Below are 27198 nucleotides of genomic sequence, written 5' to 3' on the forward strand. Positions count from 1 at the left end.
CAGAACACACCTGAGATTCTGAGATAAAACTGAAAAAAGTAAATCACCTTTGTTACTGCAGCCACTTAGATTCAATATAATACAATCAGTGCTATTTACTCCAGCTGTAAAAAGTCACAAGCTTTTAATAATGACAGTTTTGATACTCACAGCAGTGTCTTCCCTCTGTGTTTGGTTCCCTGATAGGACAAAAAAAGGAGTGAACTTTAGTTTTCACAGTAAAAATCCAGGTTTCGTAAATATAACATCTGTGAATGTTCTCACCTTTAGTTATTATATGCATTTTTTGACCACCACAACAGCTGTTATGAGAGCTGCTAAACCCACAAGCACAATGATGATCCACCACCAAGGAGAGAGAGTGGGATGCAAGGTGTCGATACCTTCAGCCACACCCTCTGAATCTAAATTACAATAAAAACATTAGAAACATTTTGGCTGCAGCTCTCTGTTCTATTCAAAAACCCTGTAGCTAAAAGAGAATCGACATGAATATCTACATCCACAGCTACAGAGAGAGAGAGAGAGAGAGAGATGTTGTTGAATATGATAAGAAATGACAAAACAACACGAACGATGATAAAATACCTCATGTTCACCATCTGAAATGAGTAAAAAATATTATAATGTTCAAATATAAAAACCATCAAATTAGACTAAACTTGCCTGTTGAAAACAGCAGCGTTTTCTCACTCCTGTAATCTGTCACGTTGCACTTCAGAGACTCATAGAACTTTGACTTCTGACTAGGATGAGGAGTTGGAAATGTCACACTGGCTGAACAGGAACCTGTTGTTGTCTCCGTGTCATTGTTGTTACCATCAAACAACCAGTGAACTGTGTGTTCACATATATGTATATCATATCTAAACACATAGCAGGTCAAGGTAGTTTGATTACCCTTCTGCTTTTCATAGACTGGTGAAGATGGAGAAATTGTGAGAGAAAAGAGAGAGAAGAGTGAAATTAACTTCATCACTGAAATCATGATTAATATAATATCTCGTTTGATTTGAAAACATTATGATGTAAATACTCACTGAAAATAACAGACAGAACAACCAGAGCATCTCCACCTTGATGTTGTCCTGCTCTGTTGAACTGTCTGTAGCTGTAAAGACCAGCATCCGTATATGTGACGTCCTTTATAACCAGAGAACAGTCTGCTGTCACACTCAGTCTGTTGGATTCATCTTCAGCTATCTCACTTTCATCAATCTGACCGAGACTAATCAGCTCTGCTGATCTTCCTCTTTTAGGACTGTGAAGCCAAGAAGTTTTGTCACATTTGTTCAGATTTTTTATCACATTGTCACAAGGCAGAGTGACCTCGTCTCCATGTCTGGCCATGATGTAAGATACATTTTGTCCAGTTACTGTTGAAGATGAGAGAAAAATAAAAAAATTATCCGTGACAAGAATATGGCTTTCATAGTGATAGTTAGATGTGAGTATTATCTGAAAAACAGCGGACTTCCTTTAACAAGAATTCACTCAACACACTTTGTTCAAAGCAGAGGGAGAAGAGAGAGAGAGAGCGAGAGAGAGAAAGAGAGAGAGAGAGAGAGAGAGGAGAGGGAGAGAGAGGGGGGAGAGAGAGAGGAGAGGGAGAGAGAGAGGGGGGAGAGGGGGAGAGAGGGAGAGAGAGAGAGAGAGAGGGGGGGGGGAGAGAGAGGGAGAGAGAGAGAGAGAGAGAGAGAGAGGGAGAGAGAGAGAGAGAGAGAGAGAGAGGGAGAGAGAGAGAGAGAGAGAGGGAGAGAGGGGGAGAGAGGGGGGGGGGGGGAGGGAGAGAGAGAGGGAGAGAGAGAGGGGGAGAGAGAGAGAGAGGTGATAGAGGTAGAGAAACATATTTCCCAAAATTTGAATCCGTCAAAAAAGGTTTTTTTAAATGGTCAGATGAGGAAAAACTGCCACTCCTCCTCGGGGAAGAGTCACAGAGCTGTAGATTAGCAGCAGTCTATGTTTCTGCCTGTCACACACTGAGAGACAGAGAGAGACACACAGCTGTTGGTTGTTTTGTTTTTATTTTTTATTTCCTCTTTTTTGCTGGGACGGTTAGATTGTATGAATGATCAATTGATTGTAATTCAATTATTGTAAATATTGCTTTCTTTTATTGTTATTAGTTTTTCTTTTCTTTTAAAATGGTAGAATTATAATAATTTATTGTAAATATTGCTTTCCTTTACTGTTATCTTTTTTTTTTCCTGATACGTGCTTTGGCAATATGTACAGTGTTACGTCATGCCAATAAAGCCAATTGAATTGAAAAAAAAAAACATTTAAATAGAGAGAGAGAGAGAGGAGAGGGAGAGAGAGACACACACAGCTGATGTTTGTTTTGTTTTTATTTTTTTCTTTGTCTTTCTTCTTATTTGTGGGACGGTTAGATTTATATGAATGATAGATTGATTGTAATTCAAGGACTGTAAATATTGCTTACTTTTATTGTTATTAGTTTTTCTTTTCTTAATTCCTTTTAAATGAATGATAGAATTATAATAATTTATTGTAAATATTGCTTTCTTTTATTGTTATTCGTTTTTTCTTAATTCCTTTGAAATTAATGATAGAATTATAATTAATTTATTGTAAACATTGCTTTCCTTACTGTTATCTTTTTTTTTTAAACTCCTGACGCTTGCTTTGGCAATATGTGCAGTGTTACGTCATGCCAATAAAGCCAATTGAATTGAATTGAATTGAATTGAATTGAATTGAATTGAATTGAATTGAATTGAGACAGAGAGAGAGAGAGAGAGAGAGAGGGAGACACCATCAATGATAAAATACATCATGTTTACCATCTGAAATGAGTAAAAATATTATGATCTTCAAATATAAAAATGATCAAATTAGACTAAACTTGCCTGTTGAAAACAGCAGCGTTTCTCCACGCCTGTAATCTGTCACGTTGCACTTCAGAGACTCGTAGAACTTTGACTTCTGACTCAGATAACGAGTTGGAAATGTCACACTGGCTGAACAGTAACCTGTTGTTGTCTCCACGTCATTAAAGTTACCAACAAACAACCACTGAACTGTGTGCTCACATCCACCATATGTAAACACAAAGCAGTTCAAGATAGTTTGATCACCGTTCTGCTTTTCATAGACTGGTGAAGATGGAGATATTGTGAGAGAAAAGAGAGAGAAGAGTGAAATTAACGTCATCACTGAAATCATGATTAATATAATATCTCGTTATAGTTTGATTTCAAAACATTATGATGTAAATACTCACTGAAAATAACAGACAGAACAACCAGAGCATCTCCACCTTGTTGTTGTCCTGCTCTGTTGAACTGTCTGCAGCTGTAATGACCAACATCCTTATATGTGACGTCCTTTATAACCAGAGAACAGTCTGCTGTCACACTCAGTCTGTTGGATATATCTTCAGCTATCTCACTTTCATCAATCTGACCGAGACTAATCAGCTCTGCTGTTTGATCTCCTTCAGAACCAGTGTAAAACCAAGAAGTTTGGGTACATTGGTTCTGATTTTTTATCACATTGTCACAAGGCAAAGTGACCTCGTCTCCAAGTCTGGCCATGATGTAGGATAGATTTTGCTCAGTTCCTGTTGAAGATGAGAGAAAATATCAAAAATGATCCGTGACAAGGATATAGCTTTCATAGATTTAGTTCAGGGATGGGCAACTGGAGGCCCGGGGGCCGCATAAGGCCCACACCCTCACTTGACAACTACATGCTGTGACAGTTTAGGTGCAGGTGAATGTGTGTGTGTGTGTGTGTTGGGGGGAGGGGACCTGGTCTCACAGGAATCCGTGAAATAGCCACGGATTCGCTTAACTCAAAATCCATGAAATAGCCACGGAATCACTCAAATTTCCGTGAAACTGACACGGATTTCGCTACAATGCAAGTTAAAGACAGTCATATCCTGTGGCTATTCCATGGATATTTTTTCCTATTGGTTTGTTCCAAGTCATGTGACTTTCAAGGTCTAACCTTACTCAAACCTTTTGTATTCCTATTTATACTGTTATATGCATTTGAGCATGAAATATGTTAACTTACTGCACTGTAAACATATTTAAAATTGCAGTTTCATCATATCTGGTTAAGTGTACGGTCCTATATGTGGCCCTGTGGTAGTGTCCATGAAAAATTGTGGCCCCCTCCAGCATTTAAGTTGCCCACCCCTGCTTTACTTAAATCTGAAAAAGGGCCGACTTCCTTTCACAAGAATTCACTCAACACACTTTGATCAAAACAAACTTAGCTTTCTCAGTTTCTTGTGATCAAACTTGTGTTTTGTTTCCTTACCTGCAAACTGCAGCATCACAAAGAAAATCGTCCATCTCAGTTCAACCATTTTGTCTCCTCCGTCTCCGTCTATCTCCTGTCTCACTACCTCAACTGTCTCTGACCCACTGATGTGGGTCTTTAAGAGAGATGCAGTTTTAATTTCCTGTTATGAGCGAAGTATTACTTAACATTTTTGACTTGAACCTTTACTTCCCTTTATTGAAACAGATCAGCTTGTCATCTCTCTGAGTTTCATGTTGGTATCTAAACAGTCAAAAAGCCACATGTGGATCAGTGTGCAGATAAAAAACATGATGTGCTTTCTGGTCAGATTTCAGACCCACAGGTGATGTTGAGGAATCTGTTGCTCTTTCTAATGAACAAGTCAGAGTTTATTTAGCTTCAGGTCAGAATGGGTCTTAATAGTATCAGAGGTATCTGAGGACACTGGTGCAACATGGTCATAGTGAAAGTTCTTTGTTCCGCAAAGCAGTGTTATTTTCTCACAACGAAACCAGAAGTGTTTTGGTGAAAATAGGCATGTTTCCACTGAGTACTTCCTGTGTACTTTTTGGAAAGCGTGTTTTGGCTCCGCCCACTAGTTAGTTCCCCTTGACCTCTGTTAACCAAATATGAACCTTTTTAAACCATACATTTTTCATTATATATGTTATGAATAAGAATTCTTAACAGGGTTACATGTGTATGTGTTTATATTACAGTATATTGTGCTGTATACATTTTCTTTTAACTCTGACGCATGGAAGTTGCTTTATGTGTGTGAATAAAAATGGTTACTATTTGCTTGGCAGTATAAGTGCAATGTGTGATGTCAAACCTTGGAGGATACTGTAGAGATCCGGGGGGTTTCCATGGGTCGTTAAAGTTGTAATAAGAACAGAAAACAGAAAAAGTCTTTACAGTCACACTGCATGTTTATTTTATGCAAACACCAATTATATGCCAGACTTGAAGGTAAAAAAAAAAGACATTATTGAAAATGTTATATGGTTACGGAGGAGTTCTGTCCAGCCCGGGAAAAAAGTACAGTCAGCCTCACCTACGACCTTACGCTACCATGGTAACCAAAAGAAACAAAAGTAATTTGAAGTGACAGTACTCAGAAGGCGATCATTACAGTATTCTTACTGTGAAATCCTATTTTTCTTTTTCAGTCGTACACACAATTGTATTCTGTTTGCTAGACAAAAAAACTAGTGCTGTAACCATTGTCAATGAAGGACTGAGAGGTGGACATGAGGGATATTTCAATGGTCTCTGCCATAGTGACAAACATGTAAACATTTTGACTTGCAGTGCGTACACAATGCCAAAGGGAAACGCATTTTGGGGGAACAGACTATATGAAAAATTTAGTTTTGACACAAGTGAACATTTTGGAAAAGATATGAGCTTTTGCAAGTGAACTATGGTGTTGTGCTGTACTCAGTGGCGGTTCTACACAGGGGCCTACAGGGGCCACTGCCCCTGTGAAGAAGCCCTTGGCCCCTGTTGTGGCCCCTGTGTAAAATTAATATTTAAATGATCAATTTATAACAATGAACGACGGATCAATTCTTACCTATTTTTTGTTCAAACAATATCTCATTGTGCACAAAAGGAACCCAGAATGTGTCCATTGTATAATAGTTTAATTGTGCAATAAAAGCATGTGTGTGTATAAAAAAAGATCATTCTCACTATACTGCACTTTCAAAATAAAAAAAAAGTAATTGTGCACAAAAATAAGAAATGTCATTGTCGTGCAAAAATAATTCAAGTCTCATTGTTTCAATCAATGTATTTGTATCTTCCAAATATACTTAAATGAGATTTTTAAATGAGCTAAAATAAAGGTTTTTAATGCTTAAATATAATCTTTGCCGTTTTTTAATGGGCCCCTCTGATTAAACACTGCCCCCTTCTTGGCCCCCACAGTAAAACTGGTCTAGAACCGCCACTGGCTGTACTGTAAGACTTGTTTTGACAAATGATCTTAGAGTTTTGAGAATGTAATTTATTTTTCAAGAAATGAGCCAAACCAATGGAGAAAACCTGTAATGTGAAATGGTGAAACCGCAGGGATAAGTCACAATAGTTACACACTGAACAAATACTAGTTGTTGATCAATTACTCACTTTGTTACCTTGAATTTGAAAAAAAAAATGTGTTTTCCATGTGACAAATAGGAAATGAGGACAGGTTGCACCGGCAAAGAAATGTCAAAATGAATCATGTTCTGTGGTGAAGAGATGTACAATGCCAACATTTTATTCTGGTAACTGGGTTGGACTAAAGGCTTCCTACTGATTGGTTAATTGAACTGTCCCATTTTGACATCCCAGCTGAAGCGCATGTTACACTGCTCTTCTTAGCAGAACACTTGTGGTTTTTGAGGTTTGACAGCAAACTAAAACTTTTCTCACATTCACTGCAACTGAATGGTTTCTCTCCTGTGTGAACTCTCTTGTGTTTATCCAGATTTCCTTTTTCACTAAATCTTTTCCCACAAATAGAGCACATAAATGGTTTCTCTCCCGTGTGCACTCGCATGTGTCTGACTAGTGTCCCTCTTCCATTGTACCTTTTGTTACATACTGAGCAGCTGAAAGGCTTCTCTCCAGTATGAATCCTCATGTGTGCAGCTAATGTTCCACTCTGGGTGAAGTTTTTACCACAAACTACACAACAGAAAGGCTTCTCTCCCGTGTGTTTTCTCATGTGTATGTGCAAACTTCCCTTTTGCCTAAATGTCTGACTACATTCAGTACAGTGATATGGTCTCTCCCCTGTGTGGCATGTTATGTGCCTCTGCAGAGCCGCATTCTGCTTAAATGTTTTGCTACATGCTGGGCATTTATGGATTTTGTCCTGATTATGAGCTTCATTGTCTTTCAGTGTGTCTGAAAATGGCTGGGATTCAATCATCTGGCTCGAGTCATCATCTAAGTCTTTAGTCTCAGTTTTAAAACACTGTGAAAGGAAAAACTGACCATCGCTGGATGCTTTCAAAAAACCAGATACATCCAAGTTAAAGTTTGGCTCTAATTGTCCACAGTTGTCTCTTCCAGCTCCAATCTGCTGTGCTGGACTGTCTGGAAGATCTGCTTCTCTGATTTCTTCAGTTTGTCTTTGGTGAAGCAGTGAGGACTCGAGTTTCTCTTCATCATCTTCACTCTTCGCAGAGACAGAAGAGAACTGGAACTCTGAGACATCAGCCCCCTCCAGCACTTGAAGCCCCTGCCTAATACAGACCTCCTCTGGTTCCTCTTTCATGCGTGGGGGCTCCTGGGCCCCTGGGTCCAGACCGGGGCTCATCTTTTGTTCAGGGGAAATCTTTGCACCTTGCATCAACACACCTGAGACACAATAATACAGGACATCATGTAAAAGTAGCACTTTAATGACACTTAGGCCACGTTCAGACTGCCAGCCAAAATCCGATTTTTAGCCCACCTCGCTAACTCACTGTAGAAATAGTTGTGACTGGGTGTATAACATAACACTACATCGTTAAGAGAATGTTTTTTTTTACCCTTCGGTTCAAGGGGCAGGAAAATAAATGTGAACTTAAATGAGAAAAAAATACAATCTACGTTTACATTGCAACACAACGGCATATAACACATTTGTCAAAACTTTAGAAAAAAATGGTTGTTTTTAGAATATGTTCTGCTCAGTGTTGACAATATGTGTAAATATAGAAATACAATATAATGTAGAAATATAATTTCATTTGATGTTTTTTAGAATGAAGTAATTATATGTATAAGTCCACTTAAATACAATGTAGGTGGATGAAGTATTTATTATTTATCAACGGATCACTACAAAGTAGGGTTGTCAAAAGCTCAAAAAAGTATCGATACTAAAACGTTGTATCCGGATACGAAACTCATTTTCAAAAGTATCGATACACCCTGTGCACAGCATACAACCTCAAAATATTGTTCTAATAGTTATTGTTTATTATATTTATTTATTTCAGACCTGAAGCTTGTTATCATAGTATCATACTGTTTTTTTTTTATAAATATTTAACCTCTGGTTCTGTTAATTTTTACATGTTGCATTTTTCTTGTTAATAAAAATATTTCTGTTAAATTTTGGGGTCTTTGTTTTTATCCTTGTGGTATCGAAAATGGTATCGAGCGTCAAATATTTTCCTGAGTATCGGTATCGAGTTGAAAATTTTAGTATCGTGACAACCCTACTACAAAGAGACCAGATCCCCATCACAAGCAGCTACAGTGATGGAGTGTGTGTATTTTTAGCAGCCAATATAATAATGCACTAAATCTATGCACGACACATTGCTATTTTATTAATATTATTACTACTACTACTACTAATATTATTATTATTATTATTATTATTATTATACACACTGTTGCTGCCATTACTATTATTACTATATACTGTGATATACTACTACTACTATTATTATTATTATTATTATTATTATTATATATTATATATCATCTTATTTTATTTATTATATTTTATTTATAATTATTTATTATTATTGTATTTATTTTTATTTTATCATATTCTTACTATTTATTATTACATATGATATTATATATTATATACTGTACTATTATTAATATTATTATTATTATATACTGTCTAATCACTATAGCATTGTTGCCATCATATCATCAGTATAATTACCATCATCTTGCCAACCTACCAACTGATCTTCTTTTTTTAACTTTTTAAGTGTCCTTATTCTATTCTGTGTTTTTTTTCTATTGTTGTTTTTATTTATTCTACCTCAGTATTTTGTTCTATTGTATTTTTATTGTACTTGAATACCGGACTGCTATGACAACCGAATTTCCCTTCGGGGATGAATAAAGTAATCTATCAATCAATATTAACGTAAACGTTTATCAGCTTTTTCAAGCAGCTAAAACACACATTTTACTGGGTCCCTACTGATAGTGAGGTGGTCCAGAGGCCATACCGGATCAAATAAAGGGACAAACCGGCTTCTCTCTGTATTGTTATCCTGATAGCAGACAGCTGATCAGCTCCCAGCAGCCTCCGCTGGCGATCGATTTCCTCCTCGTACTCGCTTAGTGTTTTCTCAAACATCCCGATTATTTCTTCGACAGCAACTGTCAGTCGATGGTTGACGAACGTCCTCAGTGACTGTATTGCAGACATCTTGAGATGGTAGCAGTAAACAGTAAAGAAACCAGATCACACTGAAGCAGCGACGGCTACACAGGTCCTCCACTTCTTCTTCTTTTGGGGTTTTATCGCACTTGGCATCCTTGTGTCGCATTACTGCCTCCCTCAGGAAATAAACAGTCATTGGGTGATTCCATAGACTGTATTAATGGGTGATTCTCATAAACATGGTACAGCTCATTAGCCTGGCAATAATCTACGGAGCCCCTAAAGGGACATGGAAGAGGGGAAAAAATTAAAGTTGAAAAAAAATAATATACTTTTGCGAGATCTCGCAAAACCTTTGCGCAAAAGTTTTTGGGTTTTTTTTTACTTCGATTTTTTTTTTTTTTTTTCAATGTCCCTTAATGTCCCACTGTGTTAAAGTGTTCATGTGTTAATGTGTTTTACTCTTTTTGGTTATTTAATGTCTTGTCTTGTGTCCATTTTTTGTCTTTTTTGGTCATTTTGTGTCTTTTTTTGATCATTTTGTGGTCAATTTGTGTCTTACGGAGCCCCCCAGGGGACACGGGGGAAAAAAAAGATGGGTGAAAAAAAAAAAAAGATGGGTGAAAAAAAAAAATGATGGGAGAAAAAAAAAAAAGAACGGACTTTTGCGAGATCCTGAGATACTTTTGTGAGATCCCGAGATACTTTTGCGAGATCCCGAGATACTTTTGCGAGATCCTGAGATACTTTTGCGAGATCCCGAGATACTGACGAAAGAAGAGGAGCAATGGAGGAGGACTTGGAGAGCTTTTTGACTTCAAGATCGGTCCCAAAAGAGGACATAACTCGCATGAAGAGAGACAAGGTGAGCATAGTAATAGGCTAATATTATATAAATATTCATTCATATTCATTAAAAAATAATTAATCAATGTAGCAACGCAGACCCCGAGTCAGTGACAGCTAGGGCTAATGTTTAAGATAATGCTCGCGCTCATTACTTCCCTGCTCTAACCAGTATGTATATTGTATATACAGTCTATGACAGACTGTATATAAAAACACTCTAATGTTAGTCCTACGACCATAACGTTGTGTCGTTAGGCGTTTCATTTTACTTTGCTTTATGTAGAGCTACGCGTACATACTGTATCCATAGTAACCATGCACGCCATGGCAAGTTGTGCATACGAGGCTGATACAATGAAATACAACGAAACTGTATTGTGACGACCAGGTTTATCCCTTGAATACAAATACGAAAAAGAAAATAATGCGTGTAGTGTGTCACGTTTTGTGGTGCCTTAAACAGATTTTGCAGGTTTTGCAGGTTTAGCTTTGCATAGCATATATTTTACCGTCGCTTATTTTTATTAATAACCGAGTGTTTGTCAGACCTAAACAAAACCAAAAAATACATCAACACATTTCTGCAGCAGAATAAATACATGTGCTGTCACTTGCAGGGGTGTTCACTTACTATTAAACTCGAAACTGCACCCATCTGCTTGAAATGGATGTAATGGATTTTGTGTGAAGTAGGCCAGCTTTCTATCTCGCATCTCTGTGTTTCTCTTTCTGTTCTTACTGTAATACCAGCTATGTCCAGGTGCATTGAAAGATTGCAGTGACACTGTTTTGAAAGGGGAGGGTTATGGCTCTGTGTGTGTGTGTGTGTGTGTGTGTGTGTGTGTGTGTGTCAGTCAAAGCAAGCATCTCAAATATATCTTCTAATATTTTATGTTTGCAGATTGACAAGGCAGTGTTACAGGTGAGGAGTGATGACCAGATGGCCAAATATGTCACATCCTACGGTGACCAGATAGCTGTCCTTTCATTTTGTAAACAAACAGAGACCGCTCAATGCAGCACAGATAAGGAGGCGGTTTTACAAAGACTAAGGGACAAAATAGGAACACGCAAAATGAAAGCAAAAACAAAAGGTGTGTTTCAAAAGACAGGTGAAGGGATGTCAAGACAAAGAAATGTTGCAGGAGAAAAGTCCTCAAGGAAAATTTAAATTGGATGGCTTCATTTTGGCAGTAATGACTACCAGCAAGTGAGAACCAGGAATGGTGGAGGGACAAGGCATATGAGTGTGGACAAAATGACAACTGTTGCACAGATTTTGGACATAGGGAAGGACCTCTTTTTTCCAAGTGGGCGCTCAACAAAAGGACAAGCTGCTGATTTTACATTCGATGTGTGTGATTTTAAAAGAAACAACATTTCCCTTGATGAGACTGTTGGCAGGCTCTATGAACAAACTAGGCTGAAGCTGCTGAGGTTTTACATTTGCACAAATGAAGAAGGCCCTTCAACAGATGAAGATTTGTCATCTGAGGATTTATCTGAAGGAGCAGATTTACAGCTGGCTGATGGATGTCACATGGATTCAGAAGATGAAGATCTGATAACAGATCAGCTGGATGACAATAACAGTGACAAAAGCTATGAGGTATGTGGCAGTATGAAATATATTTGTAATCAATAAAATTATGATAATGACTGGGACAGATGGAATGAATTAGCCTGAAGATTACACTTAAGGTAATAACTCATTTAAACTTGTACTTGTACTTTGCAGTTGTAGAGAGAGAGAAGTTAGTCATTTACTTGCACCCCTGTAGGAATCAGTTTTATATGTGTTTGTTGTTTACACATGTGGTCAGACACATTTTTTGTTGCATTTGTTTATTCATGAATGCATTTATTTGATTTTATTTATTTATTTTTAATTTTTGGATTACTGTATTTGTACAGGCTTTACTGGGTTAATAGACTTAAGTGGGTGCTATTTTGAGCCACGTGTTTTTTGCACACCATTAAATATTATAGTAATGTGACTTTATTTGTTACTGCTGACAACAACATTCTTCTGTCTTTCATTTGTTACCAGATGCAACCAAGATCCGAACAACAAACCATTGATCTGACCAGCGGAGCACTCCCCACTGCCCACTACCCACTGCCTCTTCAAACCTTTGAAGATGCAGATACCCTATTATGGGATTCTGAAGATGACCTTGGCAGTGAGGAGGCAGTTATAATAAGAAGCAGCAGTGAGGATCTCACACAGGTAATGTGAAATGATCAGGAACATTTAATATGGAGGTAGATGTCCTATACTGTAGAACTCTTACTGTGCTTCACCCTATGTTTATAGAGCTTCATTTTGATTAACAATTCAGTGCTTTTGCTCATTTAAAACATTTTATATCGCAAAAAATCAACTAAGACCTGATGAAAACCTGTGGAATTCCACCCTAAGGTGGACTGTAAGATAAGGCATGTCTGATTTCTGAATGCATTATACTGTACTGTATAATGTATGTGGATTTACAAGGTTTGACTTTTTGCCATTTCGTCAGAGTGCAGAGCTGAATGCAGTACCTATGCAGGATGTACAGCTCCCACTGCCATCAGCTGATGGCCTGTTCATACTAGATGAGCAGGCCATAAACAACGAGGCAGTGCAAACTGCACAGGTAAGATGCATCACTGCAAGCAACTCTAAACACATCCTTTAAACACAACATAACTATTAATGTCATACTGATGTTGGAACATAACTGCAGCTAGTATTTAAAAACGAAGCCGGACATCTTGGTGTCTTTTATGGATCTTTTACTGATGAAAAATGACTATCAGAAGTACATAAAAACATGGTCTTCATCTTCTAGCTAACACGTTCTTCTTCTTCTATCAAACTAAACTTTGACCTTTTTCTCTTTCATCTCATTGCAAGCATAACACAAATGCCACCTTGTGGTCTAAAAGTGCAACATCACATAAATTAAATCATGTGTTGTCATAATTACTTTTAACTGCATTTTTCACTGTTTTAATATAAATCATGAAATGATGATTGATTGAATAAATAATAATGAACTAAAGATATAACAACTGTTGTTGGGGCTAACTTGTCCTGGGATATAATACAAATTGCAAATAGAAAGCCTGTGTTAAAAACTGGAGGTGTGCAGTTTGTGAGAGGGTCTTATGAAAAGATAAAAAGAGGGAAACATTGGATCGAGTATTATTTTAACCTTTACACAAACCTACCAAAAGGGAATAGGATAGAGGCTTTGGGCTCTGCTTCATTCATTGACCCCTATGCTTTTGTCATGTGTATGTTTTGTTGTTTTGGCAGGATGGTGAACTGAATTTCGATTTGCCCTCCAATTCAAGCAGCCGGCTTTCCCCATCAACCTCAGCCAGCAACCCAGGAAATCCACAGAGCACACGGTGTGCTTCAATTTGCAGGATAACGGTTGTCCAAGATCTTTTGGCTTTATTCATGGACAGCAGTGTAATGAATTCGACTTTAAAGATCAAATTTTTAATGAAAAAGCTGTAGATGATGCAGGGGTGTCAGGGGAAGCGTACACAGCATTCTGGGAGCAATTTCTCGAACAATGTGAGGGGGAAACAGAGCGAGTTCCACGACTGAGGCCAGATTTCTGCGAGGCCAAATGGCAAGCAGTTGGGCGTATCTGGGTGAAGGGATTGGAGGATCATGGTGTCATGCCAGTGAGGCTATCAATGGCTTTCATTTTTGCCTGCATTAATGGACTTGACAGTGTTGATTTAGACATCTTGATGGCATCATTTCTCAACTACTTACCTCCCCTTGAGAGATCAGCCGTGGAGAAGGCTCTCCAGGGCACAATGGAGGAAGATGAGGAGGAGGACTTGCTCGAACTTTTTACAAGGATGGGTTCCCATTACCTACCTCCAAAGGAAGGCATGAAGGCTGCCATAGAAACAATGGCTCACAAAGCCATTCTGCAAGAGCCAAAATTTATAGTTGATTGCTTCTCCACACCCATGTCACAGGTAAAACTGAAACTGTTCGACAAGGAAAGTCTGTTGAGTCTTTATGAGTCAAAAAAGGCCACAGGCAAAAGAGTGTCACAACTGTTTGAAACAACAAAGATGGTGCTGTGTCAGAGGGAGCAGACAACCCTCAACTATGTCCAGCGTTACGTGAAAAATGCTGACCAAACCAAGGCTGAGAAAATCCTACGCTTTTGCACTGGGTCCTCTGTCATATGTGTTGACAAGATCACAATCTGCTTTAATGTTGAAACTGGGCTTAGCAGAAGGCCTATTGGTCATACCTGCGGAGCAACACTTGAAGTACCAAGTACATACAGCTCTTACCCCGAATTTCGCACAGAGTTTGACAACATCCTCTCCAGCAACTACTTAGAAATGGACATCCTTTAAACTTGAGAGCAGTCTTGATCGGGCATAATGGTAACAGCCGTCATTATTTTATGGTTGATAATATTTTATTTATTTACTTTTTGTTTGTTTGTTTTTGTTGTTTGTTTTGTCATTGAAACATCTTATGCACTGAACTGTGTGGTGAGCAGTCTGCAATTCTATTTTCTGTTGGTGCAATAGTACACCACAATAGTTTCACTGGATTTTTTTTTTTTTATGATACTGGAAATGACCGTAGCTTTCATTTCCACAATTTTGAGCCTAACCCACTTTAAAGGCTAAACTTGTTTTAAAGAACGTTACAGGGTTGTCCATGACTGGATGAATTGTTTAAGTGTTTAATGTTACACTTCCAAACAGTATTATTATAGTAATTATAATGCTGAGTGTTCATGTTTACCTAATCTGCAAGTTGATTTTGCTTGTGTGAAATGTGGCCTGAAAAGACCAGCTTCTAACTCGTACTATGCTTAATGGGCCTTCAGAATGATTATGTAATATTTCAATTATATTACTTTAATTTACTGTCACCACATAATAACTTAATGCCATCTCAGGTATTTTTATAGAATGTGTGTGCATTTTACAACCAGTGACCTATTGTGTTACTTTATTGTGATACTAGTTCTCAATTGGTCTGAATTAACAAACTGCACAAATTAGGCATAACTAAAATTTATTCAGGGTTGCAGGCCATGATTTCACACAGGAAAAAGAATACAGAACAAAAAATAAAACATTTTCACAAAAATATCAAGTGTTTGTGCTGTTTTCTACTCAACTTTGACATTACAGTGCTTGGCTACAAATGTTGTTCAGTGTCAGTTTGTCAGTTACATTTCACTTAATGGTTGTACTACTTGGTTGTAGAAGTAATAGACATCTTGTGATTTTTGTGTGATGAAACATAGATTACAAAAGAAGGAAACACATTTATCAAATAGTCATCACAGACAAAGATTCATTAGTTTTCTCCAGCAGTTGTCTGTTTAAGACCACACAGACACACACTCTCAGTGGGGGTTATCAAGAGGTCATGGGGTCAACAGGAGGAGTTTAGTCAGACAACTCCTTGACAACCTGAGAGTCATTATGACTTTTCCTCAGGCTGGTAATGGATGTCCACTTGTCTTTATTAATCTATTTTCTCATGTTTTCAATGTTTTGTTTTATATTTTAATAGACATTAATATTTAAATGTGAAAATATAACATAAATCAAATTGTTCTACTTCACAGCTCAACTCACTGGCCCATACAGGACACTACGAAACACAACTGACTTACAGAGAGGTAGTGATGGCTTCTCTTAGGTGCAAATACAAGCTCACAGCCTGATATGGATCTGTTGGTAGAATCAGATGAGACTCGGTCAGAAAAATATGGCATAGTTCATATACATCTGGATCACATGGTATTGGCACGCGAAATACACATTCATCTTTGCACAGTTGAACATGTTCATCTTCAACGGAGGAAAGGAAGTCTCAGGTCCCATAGAGTTGAGGTAATGCATACATCACATTGGGCCGACCGCTGGGGACGTTGGTGTTTTTTGATGGTCTGATGGTGTGTGCATTCCAAACCTGTGCAGTATCATCCAACTCATCCTGTTAAAAATAATAAAAAGGAAAATACAAATACAATTAGGAAGAACTGTACATACATACACACTTAAATATAGCACTAAATTATGACATCCACCCTCCTCTTCCCCCTCATTTATCTTTCCTCTCCTCTCCCTCCCCTGACCTCCTTCCTGTCGCCTTCTCTCTTCCTCACTCCTGTTCATACCCCTCCCATTTCACTCACATACCCACCCCCTCACATATGAAAACACGGTTATGCATAAACTCACCTGGATGAGTCCCATGCAACAAAACTGAAGGATGGCCTTGTCCAGAAACCCACCGTCAAAGAAGCCATTATCTCTGAGGTCTGCAAACAGGGACAACCAGAACTCCACACACTGGCTGCGAAGAAAATTCCACCAATATTCTATTCTTTGGTTGGCGGTGCTTGCTCCCTCCAAGTATCTGTCAACGGTGCCGTCTGGAGGAATGGGGACGAGGAACCTCTGGAAGTCTCTCACAAGGCCATTTTCAGTGCCAAGATCGCCCCTAACAATTCTGGGGCAGCCCTCAAAACGTTGCACTGCTTCAGTGTAATAGCCTCCGATCAGCTTCGGGTCACTGTTTGTCGTGTACGCATTAAGCCAGATTATTTTTCTAGAGAAACCATCAATGCTTCCATTGATGCAGAAGCCATATGGCTTCAGTTTATCGTATGAGTCCATGTGCCAGATGAAGTTCGGCCCTTTTGAGAAGTAACTCCGTCTCACATCCTCTTTCCTCACCCGTAGTCCACATTCTCTGCATTTGGTATACATCCAGCGATACCCATGTAACAGCCTGGAGTGTTGCAGTTGGTTTCGAATGAAATCCACCAAGACCGCAAGATCCGAATAGTTTTTACGTCGAGAAAGTCCTCTCTCGCTCAGGAATCTTTTGAGGTGTCTCTCGCTGATTTCAAAGCCGTGTCTACTGCTGAGCACAATTTTTATCTCGCTGTATTTTAGGCCCATTTCAAAATAAAATTCAATAAATTTCTCCCACTCCATGTTTGTGTGTGTTTGTTTTCGTTGCCATGGGCCTAACTGACCCGGATGTACATGTCCTAAATACAACCTCGCGACAGATCTCGCGAAACTTCGCGAGAAAAATCTCGCAAAAGTATCTCGGGATCTCGCAAAAGTATCTCAGGATCTCGCAAAAGTATCTCAGGATCTCGCAAAAGTCCGTCCTTTTTTTTTTTTCACCCATCATTTTTTTTTTTTTTCACCCATCTTTTTTTTTTCCCGTGTCCCCTGGGGGGCTCCGTAGTGTCTTTCTTTGGTCTTTCTGTTTCCTTTTTTGGTCATTTTGTGTCTTGTTTTAGTCATTTTGTGTCCTTTTTTGGTAATTTTGTGTCTTTTTTGGTCAATGTGTCTTTTTCTGGCCATTTTTTGTCATTTTGTGATAAATTTGATTCTTTTTTGGGTAATTTTGGGTCTTTTCTGACAAATCCCAAAGTAGCAAGTTATTACTTTCCAAGGAGTGCTTTCTGGCTTGAAGCTGACTGTTGCACACTCAGGAGGTCAGAATGGACCTTTAAACTTATAGCAAAGGACCTATATTAAAAGTAACAATAAGATATTAAAAAAAAACATATAAATCCACAGACAGAGAGATGTTTTAGTTGTTGTCTGCTTCATTATTTGTCCAAAATTTGTCGTAAAATCTGAGTTTGTATGATCTGAACTGTGCGTGTGAGATTCTGTTCAGTGAGCGGGGGTCACGGACAACATGCATGTTAAATTGGGGGTCGCCACTCAAAAAGGTTGAGATTTTCTTTGACCTTTTATAACCTATACATGTCACAACTTCTGCCAGGCTTTAGTTTTTCATTTGTCTGTTTCCTGTTTTGCCACACTAACTTTCATATCATTTCAGACTCGGCCACTCCCTCCTGCTCTGCGTCACCTGCTGATTTCATTCACCTGGCCTGCCCCACCCCCATACTCACCTGCTCCTCATCTGCCAATCAGTCCCTCAGTATATATTTCTCTCAGTTCTTTGCCAGATTGTCTAGTGTGTGAACCTAGCTCTCCAGCATCCTGTTACCCTGTTTCTGATCGTGCTTGCTCGTGTACTGACCTGCTTGTTTTGGACTTTGGACCTTCCCTTTTGCCTGCTCCTTCTGGATTTGTTTGCCACGTGGACTGACTTCCTGGTTTGACCTCTGCTTGTATTAAACGTTTATTCTTCACCTGAACTGTTCCCTGTGTCGTGCTATTGGGTTCTTGCCTGCCATTTTGTGATACCTGACAATACAATCTAAAGTCACTGTTTAATATGAATTTATAATCTATTTAAATAATTTTAAGGTATTTTCTGACATTTTTAGAGACACTGTCAGCCAAATAGATTACCGTGACACATTCTTAAATAATATTAAAAACAACAAAAGGTTGTTGTTTTTTTTCTTGGCAAGCACTTAAATATGCTCAAGGGTAGCTGGTATCACCAAAATGTATTTTATTAAAATATACACATATTTAATGCAAACAATTCTATCATTACTGTAACATTTAACCATTTTTTCTCATCAATTTTCATTCAGATTTTGTTTTTTATACATTGTCAAAAACCATTGTTTGATTATATTCTGTTAAATTATACATTTCAAACAAATGTATATTTATTTTTATAAAGCTTATTAAATATTTATTGTATATAAGTGTGGGGAAACCATGCCATTTTTATCTGGACGCATTACAGTAATGAAATTGTGAATCAAAAATATGTATAAAAATATTTTAACAAAAAACAATGAATTGTGCCTCATTTTGGTTATATTAATTTCTATAAAAGTGAGATATATTTATTTTAATAAAGTCCTTCACAGACATAACTTAGACTGGCTTCATGACAATCACCCCAACTTCTTCTTCCCCTGGGTTGTTTTTGGTCACAGTCATCAAGATGTTTTCTGGCAAAACTGAGATGAGCCTTTATGTCATTTTTGCTCAGCAGTGGTTTTCGTCTTGGAACTCTGCCATGCAGGCTTTTGTTGCTCAGTCTTTCTTATCGTGGGGTCATGAACATCATGAGCCAACAAGACATGAACCTTATTCTTCGAATGTTGTGGGGTCTTTTGTGACCTCCTGGATGAGTCGTCACTGAGCTCTTGGGGTAATTCTAGTTGGACGGCCACTCCTGGGAAGGTTCACCACTGTTCCATGGTTTGCCATTCGTGGATAATGGCTCTCACTGTGGTTCACTGGAGTCCCAAAACTTTAGAAATGGCTTTATAACCTTGTACCTTTACAGCTCTGATCAGTTGAATGGCACCCATGTGATAGGCGCCTGTAAGCATAATTGATTGTTTTAATGGTCAATTGACATTTGGTTTCCAAGGGACGCCTTTTGATTACTTGCATTGCGTTTGCCTTGTATTTCAGTGTTCATTGCTCAGTGCTCATTCTACTCCATTCCCCTACCCAACATACTTAAAAACAAGCTCACAGAGATGGGAGTGGATCTTTCCTTCAGCTCCTGGATCACAGATTACCTGACAGGAAGACCACAGTATGTCAAGTTGGGGAACTGTGTTTCTGGGACATTAATGAGCAGCACAGGGGCTCCACAAGGCACTGTTCTGGCTCCATTCCTGTTCACACTGTACACAGGGGACTTCAAATACATCTCTGAGTCCTGCCACATCCAGAAGTACTCGAACGACACTGTTATTGTGGCGTGTATCAGGAATGGACAGGAATCTGAATATAGGGATCTGATAAAAGCCTTCAGTGACTGGAGTCACAAGAACTATCTCCTACTGAACACCTCAAAGACTAAGGAGATGATCATAGATTTCCGCAGGTTCAAGCCCTCTCTTCAGCCAGTGAATACCTGTGGGGTGGACATGGAGGTGGAGCCAAGTATCTAGGTGTTTACCTGGATAATAAGTTGGACTGGTCCCTAAACACAGACGCTCTCTACAAAAAGGGGCAGAGGCTCTTTTTCTTCTTGAAGCTCAGATCTCTGGACATCTGTAGTAAGATGCTGCAGATGTTTTATCAGTGTGTGGTGGTAGTGTGTTGTTTTATGCTGCAGTCTGCTGGGGAGGCAGCATCAGACACAGAGATGAAGGCGGTTGGACAGACTGGTCTAAAGAGCTGGTTCTGTGGTTGGAGCCAGGTTGGACACACTGGAGGAGGTGGTGGAGAGATGACCTGTCAACATGTTGGAGGCCATCCTGAAATACCCAGATCATCTGCTACACAAAACCTTTATGGAGCAAAAAAACAGCAGTGGACGGCTCCTCTCTCTCTGTTGCAGGACGGAGAGATACAAAAGATCCTTCTCTCCTACAGCCATCAGGCTGTCTCATTCTAACAGAGATTCTAACAGACTAACTGAATTTACCCTCGGGGGGAAAAACAAGTTAAATTAATTATCACTTATGTGCTTAATTAATTGTTCATTCCATGACTATTCCCTGGTACAGTAATATTTTTTACAGCTCTGATCAGTTGAATGGTGCCCATATGATAGACGCCTGTGATCATAATTGATTGTTTTAATGGTCAATTGACATTTGGTTTCCATGGGACGCCTTTTGATTACTTGAAGTGCGTTTGCCTTGTATTTCAGTGTTAAAGAAATAGTTCGGGCCACAGGCACCCTGGCCCCCAAAACTCCTCTCACTCTCCCCCACTGGTGCAATCACTTACCTCAGATTAAATCACTCATTCTACTCCACTCCCCTTTCATTTACTGCTTTATGAAGTGTGTTTTTCTGATTACACAAGGACCATTGTTTCGTGGAGGAATGCGTGACCTTTTGAGTGTACATGTAGTTTTGTGGAGTAAAACCTTGTAGTTTCGTGTCCCTGCCAGCTTGCCGGAACTATCTATTGTTTGATTTTAACCAGCCAGAACTCCGACACCGGAGCTCAGTAAGTAAGCTTAATGTCCATACAACTTAATGTCCAAATCCCAAACTATCCCTTCAACCCTCTGGAGTCACCAATCACGCCAACATTATCATATGACTTCTTCATGATGTCATGGCATGAAAACGAAGCAGTGTGTTTCCCTGCCATCATCCCTCTAAAAATACTGTCTTAAAACTCCATGCCAGTTTTTGTTTGATGATGATAGGCCAAGTAAAACCAGACATAAGGTCAAATATATTTAGTATAAAAATATAGAATGAGATGTTATCCTCATTTTACCTCTTATATGCAACTTGTGTCCACATTTGCAACATTTTGTTGGGTTTCTTTGGGTTCAAAATATTGATACAGAAAGTCAAAGTGAAAAAACTAATCATCAGGTCATAAAGGTGAGGTTGTGCTGATTGAAAAATTAATTCTGACATGACGTGGTAAACATTGTTTTAAGTGTTGTATACAGGCAGAATGAAAATGATTCAAAAACCAAAATAGCCCCAGACTCCAGAGAATTAACATGGTTATGGTAAATTAATTTAGTCATTGTAAAGGTAAATGGTAAATGCCACTTATATAGCACTTTTTTACAAAGCGCTTTACACTACAGACTGCGCTCATTTACCCATTCACACACACATTCATACTGGTGGCAGAGGCTACCCTAAACGGTGCCACCTGCCACCATTGGGAATTCATTCACACACCGATGAACAGAGCATCAGGAGCCATTTGGGGTTCAATATCTGGCTCAAGGATACTTCGACATGTAGGCTGCTATGGTCGGGGATCGAACCATCAACCTTCCGTTCAGTAGGCGACCGCTCTACCAACCGAGCCACAGCAGGGATGCACCTGCTGCATCACCACCCTTAGCACCAGCTGTACAATATTTTCTGAAAAAAGTTTGCTGAACTAGCTTTTCATGTCCAAATTCAAAGAAAACCAAGAATGGTTTGAGTACCAGGCCAGCTGATCAGACTGTGAGGTGAACGGGATTAACCCTTTATCAGGCAAAGAACCATATTTGGTAACTTGAGCTGATATCTATAACAGGTCTCCTCTCTCTCCATGAGCTCATAGAACCACATGGATTTCTACAACACAGATAGTGACACTGTGGCATCTGACCAATCAGTAAATCATACAATATTCAAGCTTTCCTTTATTGTCATTGTATTAAAAAAAGCATACAACTAAATTTACGTGTGCTTCTCATATATAAGGTGCTTTAAAAAAGACATTCAGACATTACGCATATGTAATAAGTAGTCTAAAAAGATAATAAATAGTTTAAAGGTAAAAGATAAAGTGGTGATGGATGCAAATGACGTGTTATTGTCTATTTAGGGTTGCTGTGGGAAAGAGACTATAATAAATATAATAATAATAATGACTCAATTGACCTTTATTTGCAATATAAAAATGAAACATTTTGCAAAAAGTCTTGTAATATCCTCCAATAACACTTCAGGGTTGACGTTTTCAATTTCCAGGAGTGCCCTATAAAGGGTTAAAAAACAACACTTTACAAAGAACAATTGATGTGAACCCCAGACTGATCACTCAACATCTAGTTGTCACAGTCAGGAGCCACTAGAGGGGGCACATACACTGTGCTACAGTTTTTCTGAACAAGTGTGTTTACTGTCATTGCACATTGTACAGGTACAGAAGAACAAAGTCTAGTCAATGTTACAGTTTATCAGTTACACCTTAAGTAAATCTTACACAGATTAATCCAATGGTTCTGAAATAAATCCTCCTTCATAAGGTTATGTTCATGGATATTTGAAATTGACTTTTAAATGATCTGGTGAGGAAGCAGGTGTAATTGTCGTTGGCTTTTCTACAAAAAAAAAATATATATATAATAGGTTTCTGATTAACAGAGGATTAGAAAATCACTTCAGATTTTAAACTAGATTTTTTTTTTATTCTTCTGCTATGTGGTAAATGTAAATAGCATTGACTTATTTGCTTAACATGCCAAGTGTGCTCTGAATTATATCATAAAAGATTCAAAATGTTATATATTATATAAACTGGTGGCTACATGGGATTTTTCTCCTTATTTATTTTCTTTTTGTACAGTGTTTATGTAAATCAGAGCAGGTTAAATATTAATTGTTTCCTTCCCTCCTCCTTTCTGCAGGCTGGCTCTCTGGGCTTTTCTTTTGTCTCTCTTCTCAGGTTTCCAACCAGCATACAGTGCTCAAGTCTTATTGGCTCAAGCCTCCTCTCTCTGTCTCTGTCAGTGAAATGAAAAGGGGGGATTGAGCAGCACTGTGACGTCGCCTCCCTCCACCCACTCACTCTTGTCCTCTCTCTGCCTCTTTCTCTCCTTGCTTTCATCTCCTCCGCTTGCTCTGTGACTGACGGTGGATGGGTGGTCATGTGATGTCATAATACCCAGGGATTTTCTGCCAGGCATGCTCTGTAGGCTCCCTTCCTCCCTCCATCCATTCCCATCTGAGGAGAGGTTGCCTATTATTGTCCTGCATCCAGCCACCCGCTCAGCCCTTCTTCCTGAAGGATCTATTGTTAGCTGGTAGGGATATTTACCATGGCTCTGACTGAGGGCTGGATGGTGTGTTAGAACACACTCATCAATACACACAGTCATTGGAATACATGTGCAGTTTAAGAGGCAGCAGCAGGGACGTGGCAGGATTTGTACATGTGGCTGGTAAGTGACATGCTTAGTGTGTGTGTGTGTGTGTGTGTGTGTGTGTGTGTGTGTGTGTATGTGTGTGTGTGTGTGTGTGTGTGTGTGTGTGTGTGTGTGTGTGTGTGTGTGTGTGTGTGTGTGCGCGTGCGTGCGTGCATGCGTGTGCGTGCATGTGTGTGTTTGTGTGACAGTTGCTGATGAGCTTACATAATTTCTCTGGGCTCCTGTCTTGTCTGATCACAAGCACTAAAGGTTACTGTATTGTGTCTCAACATTGTGTATTCCAATATAAACACAAATGGTTGGTCCATAGTGTGTGTGTGTGTGTGTGTGTCTGCGTCAGGAATAAATTAGTCTGTTCACTGCTTCACCCTCTGCTCTAACTGAGCTGTTGTTGTGTGCATGTGAGGGCTTCAGTCTGCTCTGACAGTGATTTTGCAAATACTGTCTGTATTGATTAAATTATTATTAATGCGTTGGCTGAAATTCATGTATTGATTGTGTATTTGCATGTGGTGCATCTGTTTTGTTTTTCAGGGTTTGGTTATGTTGTTGAAATCCTATTTCTGCTTCATAGGACAGGATATATATATATATATATATATATATATATATATATATTATATATATTATATATATAATATATAATATATATATATATTTATTTAACCATGTAAAAGTCCTTTTTTTTAAATCTAATTTCCAAGAGAGACCTGGCCAAGAAAGCAGCATAAAAAGAGACAAGTTACAACATTTAAACACAGTTATCAGAAACAATTAAATACAAATACAGCCATCACAACAACACTGAAGGAGCCTCAGTAGAGACTTATAAGGAGCAGTCACAACAACCAAGGGAAATTATTTCTTTATCCTTTAGAATCATTTTAAATTCACCGATTGTGATCAACTCAGACAATCTCCATCATAAACCGTGAAGACAGACAGGACAGTGTGTAGACCAACAGCTGCTGCCCCCTGAGCTGGTCACTGGCAGCCCTTTGCTCAGTGTCACCATGGCGACCACAGTCTGGACCAAAGTTATGGTCTGACTGACAGACCGATATTGCCATCCATACAGACTAAAACATAAACATGAACAGCATTTGTTTCAAAGTTGGTCTCCCCAATATGGGCCAATAAATAGTGTTTATATTACATCACAGCACAGGTAATACTGCTAAAATGTTTTGCTGTTAGGTCTCTGGGAGTCAATTACCACTAAGCCTTACAGCCCTACCAGCTCCTGGCAATACATTACACACACTGAATGCCTTTACTTGCAGACAGCAACACAGGATGCAGGTCTGAACCCACCGAGCTCCACCACTTCACTGGCCGGCCCAGCGTCCTGTTTGTGTGTCAACAACCATGCACTGAGCTCAATATGTCTCAAATATTTACATCAAACCAACAAAGAACTAGTGTTAAACATGTCAGTCCAACTGTTCAGTTGCTGTTCAGACAGAGCATTATGTGATTCATCACTGAAACATTTCTCCTCCCAGGTATATAGACTGCAATGCCAGAAAGGGCATAATGGGATCATTTCAGTGTCAAGTTTACCTGTGCAGATACAGTTGACATCAGAATTTTTTGCTTTTGATTTCCCTTCATTCTAAACAAAAAAATAATGTACAAGTACATACATTCATACATTTAGCCTTGACTGTAATACTAGACTTTCATGGATTGTACCAGCTCTAAGACTGAGGTACACAGTGTGCAGTTCATCCTACACTGCAAAAACCAACTGACAAAATGAGAAATAAATAACTAGAATTAAGCAAGTACATGCTCAAAACAAGTGAAATGATCTGCCAGTGCAGTAAGTACATTTTTCTTTGTAAGAATTCTTTAAATAAGTAAAAATATATGGACACTGGAAAAACAATGATGACTTCAAATAAATCCAAAAAATACTTATTTTGAGCAATTATGGCTTGAAAAGCCCAACTGTAGTAACATTAAAATAAGCCAGTTGTTCTTGAAACGAGCACTTTCTTTTCTCATTTCAGTATCTGTGGGTAGATACTGGTGGTAGAAAATGCTTTTTAAATAGCATTTAAACTACATACAACTAAAACTCTAAATTGGAACCAATATTTTAGGTAAAAACTCACCATATTCAACAGTTGAATAGATTGAAAAGCATTAAAAGCTCACTATGTCAATAAAAATAAGTCTTTACACAAGACTGAAATCCAAGAGGGGTTATTCACTTGTTTTTTATTACAAAATGATTTTTTTTTAGGTTTAACTAACTGTACATGACAAAAAAGACACATGTTCTCAAAATAAGCAAGCTATGGTCAGTAGGTAAATTATACTCAAAACAAGATCATTAAGATACTACTGCTAGATATGAGAAGAAAATACTTGGTAAGCTTCATGTTTTTTGCAGTGTATTTATAATGCTGTGTTCATGTCATACAGGATTTACGGTAAAGGTGGAGAGATCCCATGTTTCCAACTTGTGTGACCTTTTCAACAGACTATAGAGAGTTGTCTAATTGCAGAATTGGTTATGTTAGGGTTTAATAGCTTGACTGAGAACAATTACGTATTTTGATGATTGTGCATTAACAACACCATTATCTAGCTAAAACAGCTAAAATTACTATTTCTAATTACTAAAAAACTAATTCCAAATTAGTTTGGATGACCCATATTAATAAATCAGGAACAACTGATGAAAACTTAAACATGACAAGAAAATAATATCACTATCTATTGTTTAATGTTGTTGATGTGAGACTAGACATTTGGCATTTGTCTCCTGCCAAACAAAGTAATATAAATAATGTACAGGTTAACATAAATAACTGAATCAAATGGAATTTTTTGTAAATTGCAGTGAATTGTATCATGATGAATGTATCCAAATCTCTTTTTTCCTCAGACTGAATAATCTAAAACAGACAGGTAATCACCTCTTATACACTGTAAACATTCACATTAAGGGTTGTGTGAATTTGGTAACAGTGGATTCGTATATACATATAAACTGTAAAAAAAAAAATGTTTGTAGAAATAACAGTAAAACACTGTCAAATTACATCAGAAATAGGATGTAAAATAAAAAATCCACCATAGTAGACACTTTTAATTACCGTAAATCAAAGAATAGCACAAAACTTGCTTTTTCTGTCATAAGCTGTAGGAAACACACAGTTTTGCTGTAAAAAATATAACATTTTCATGTAAAATTTATGGAGAAATACCATGATGTGTGAATGAATGACACAATTACCCTAAAAATAACGGGAATATTCAGTCTAAATTACAGTTTTTGCTGATATTTTCATTTAAATTTAGGATAGAAAAACCCACTCTGGCTGTATTTTACCGTAAATGAAACAGATTATTTTTTTACAGTGTAAACATATCAGATGAT

At 38.2% G+C, this 27198-nt stretch overlaps 2 protein-coding genes across 4 annotated transcripts; both read right to left on the reverse strand.

Annotated features, from left to right (window-relative positions):
- Nucleotides 1-242: 242 nt before the first annotated feature.
- LOC131968740 (uncharacterized) lies at nucleotides 243-4386 on the reverse strand. The gene is made up of 6 exons (XM_059329740.1): nucleotides 4294-4386; nucleotides 3245-3583; nucleotides 2871-3116; nucleotides 1041-1376; nucleotides 667-918; nucleotides 243-404 (listed from the first exon to the last, which is right to left on the reverse strand). The coding sequence occupies exons 1-6, from the start codon at nucleotides 4340-4342 to the stop codon at nucleotides 274-276; spliced, it is 1353 nt and encodes a 450-aa protein (XP_059185723.1). The 5' UTR covers nucleotides 4343-4386; the 3' UTR covers nucleotides 243-273.
- Nucleotides 4387-5186: 800 nt separating this feature from the next.
- On the reverse strand, nucleotides 5187-9515 carry LOC131968529 (gastrula zinc finger protein XlCGF8.2DB-like). 3 transcript variants are annotated; one of them, XM_059329452.1, is made up of 2 exons: nucleotides 9268-9515; nucleotides 5187-7635 (listed from the first exon to the last, which is right to left on the reverse strand). In XM_059329452.1, exons 1-2 carry the CDS (start codon nucleotides 9446-9448, stop codon nucleotides 6569-6571), a joined length of 1248 nt encoding a protein of 415 aa, XP_059185435.1. In that variant the 5' UTR covers nucleotides 9449-9515; the 3' UTR covers nucleotides 5187-6568. The 3 variants fall into 3 exon arrangements, with proteins under 3 accessions (XP_059185435.1, XP_059185437.1, XP_059185436.1); XM_059329454.1 differs by having other exon boundaries at nucleotides 9246-9375; XM_059329453.1 differs by having other exon boundaries at nucleotides 9200-9319.
- Between the last annotated feature and the right edge of the window lie 17683 nt (nucleotides 9516-27198).

This window comes from Centropristis striata, chromosome 3 (assembly GCF_030273125.1).
Source record: "Centropristis striata isolate RG_2023a ecotype Rhode Island chromosome 3, C.striata_1.0, whole genome shotgun sequence".
NCBI lineage: Eukaryota > Metazoa > Chordata > Actinopteri > Perciformes > Serranidae > Centropristis > Centropristis striata.

Bases quoted from the DNA above. Each gene is read 5' to 3' on its own strand.
- LOC131968740 (XM_059329740.1), bottom strand. From the start codon at position 4,342: ATGGTTGAACTGAGATGGACGATTTTCTTTGTGATGCTGCAGTTTGCA. The intron at 3,117-3,244 runs GTGAGTATTTAC...CATCTTCACCAG, and splicing joins TGTTCTGTCTGTTATTTTCA to TCTATGAAAAGCAGAACGGT. The intron at 1,377-2,870 runs GCAAGTTTAGTC...CATCTTCAACAG, and splicing joins AACGCTGCTGTTTTCAACAG to TAACTGGACAAAATGTATCT.
- LOC131968529 (XM_059329452.1), bottom strand. From the start codon at position 9,448: ATGTCTGCAATACAGTCACTGAGGACGTTCGTCAACCATCGACTGACA. The intron at 7,636-9,267 runs GTTTGTCCCTTT...ATTGTGTCTCAG, and splicing joins AACAATACAGAGAGAAGCCG to GTGTGTTGATGCAAGGTGCA.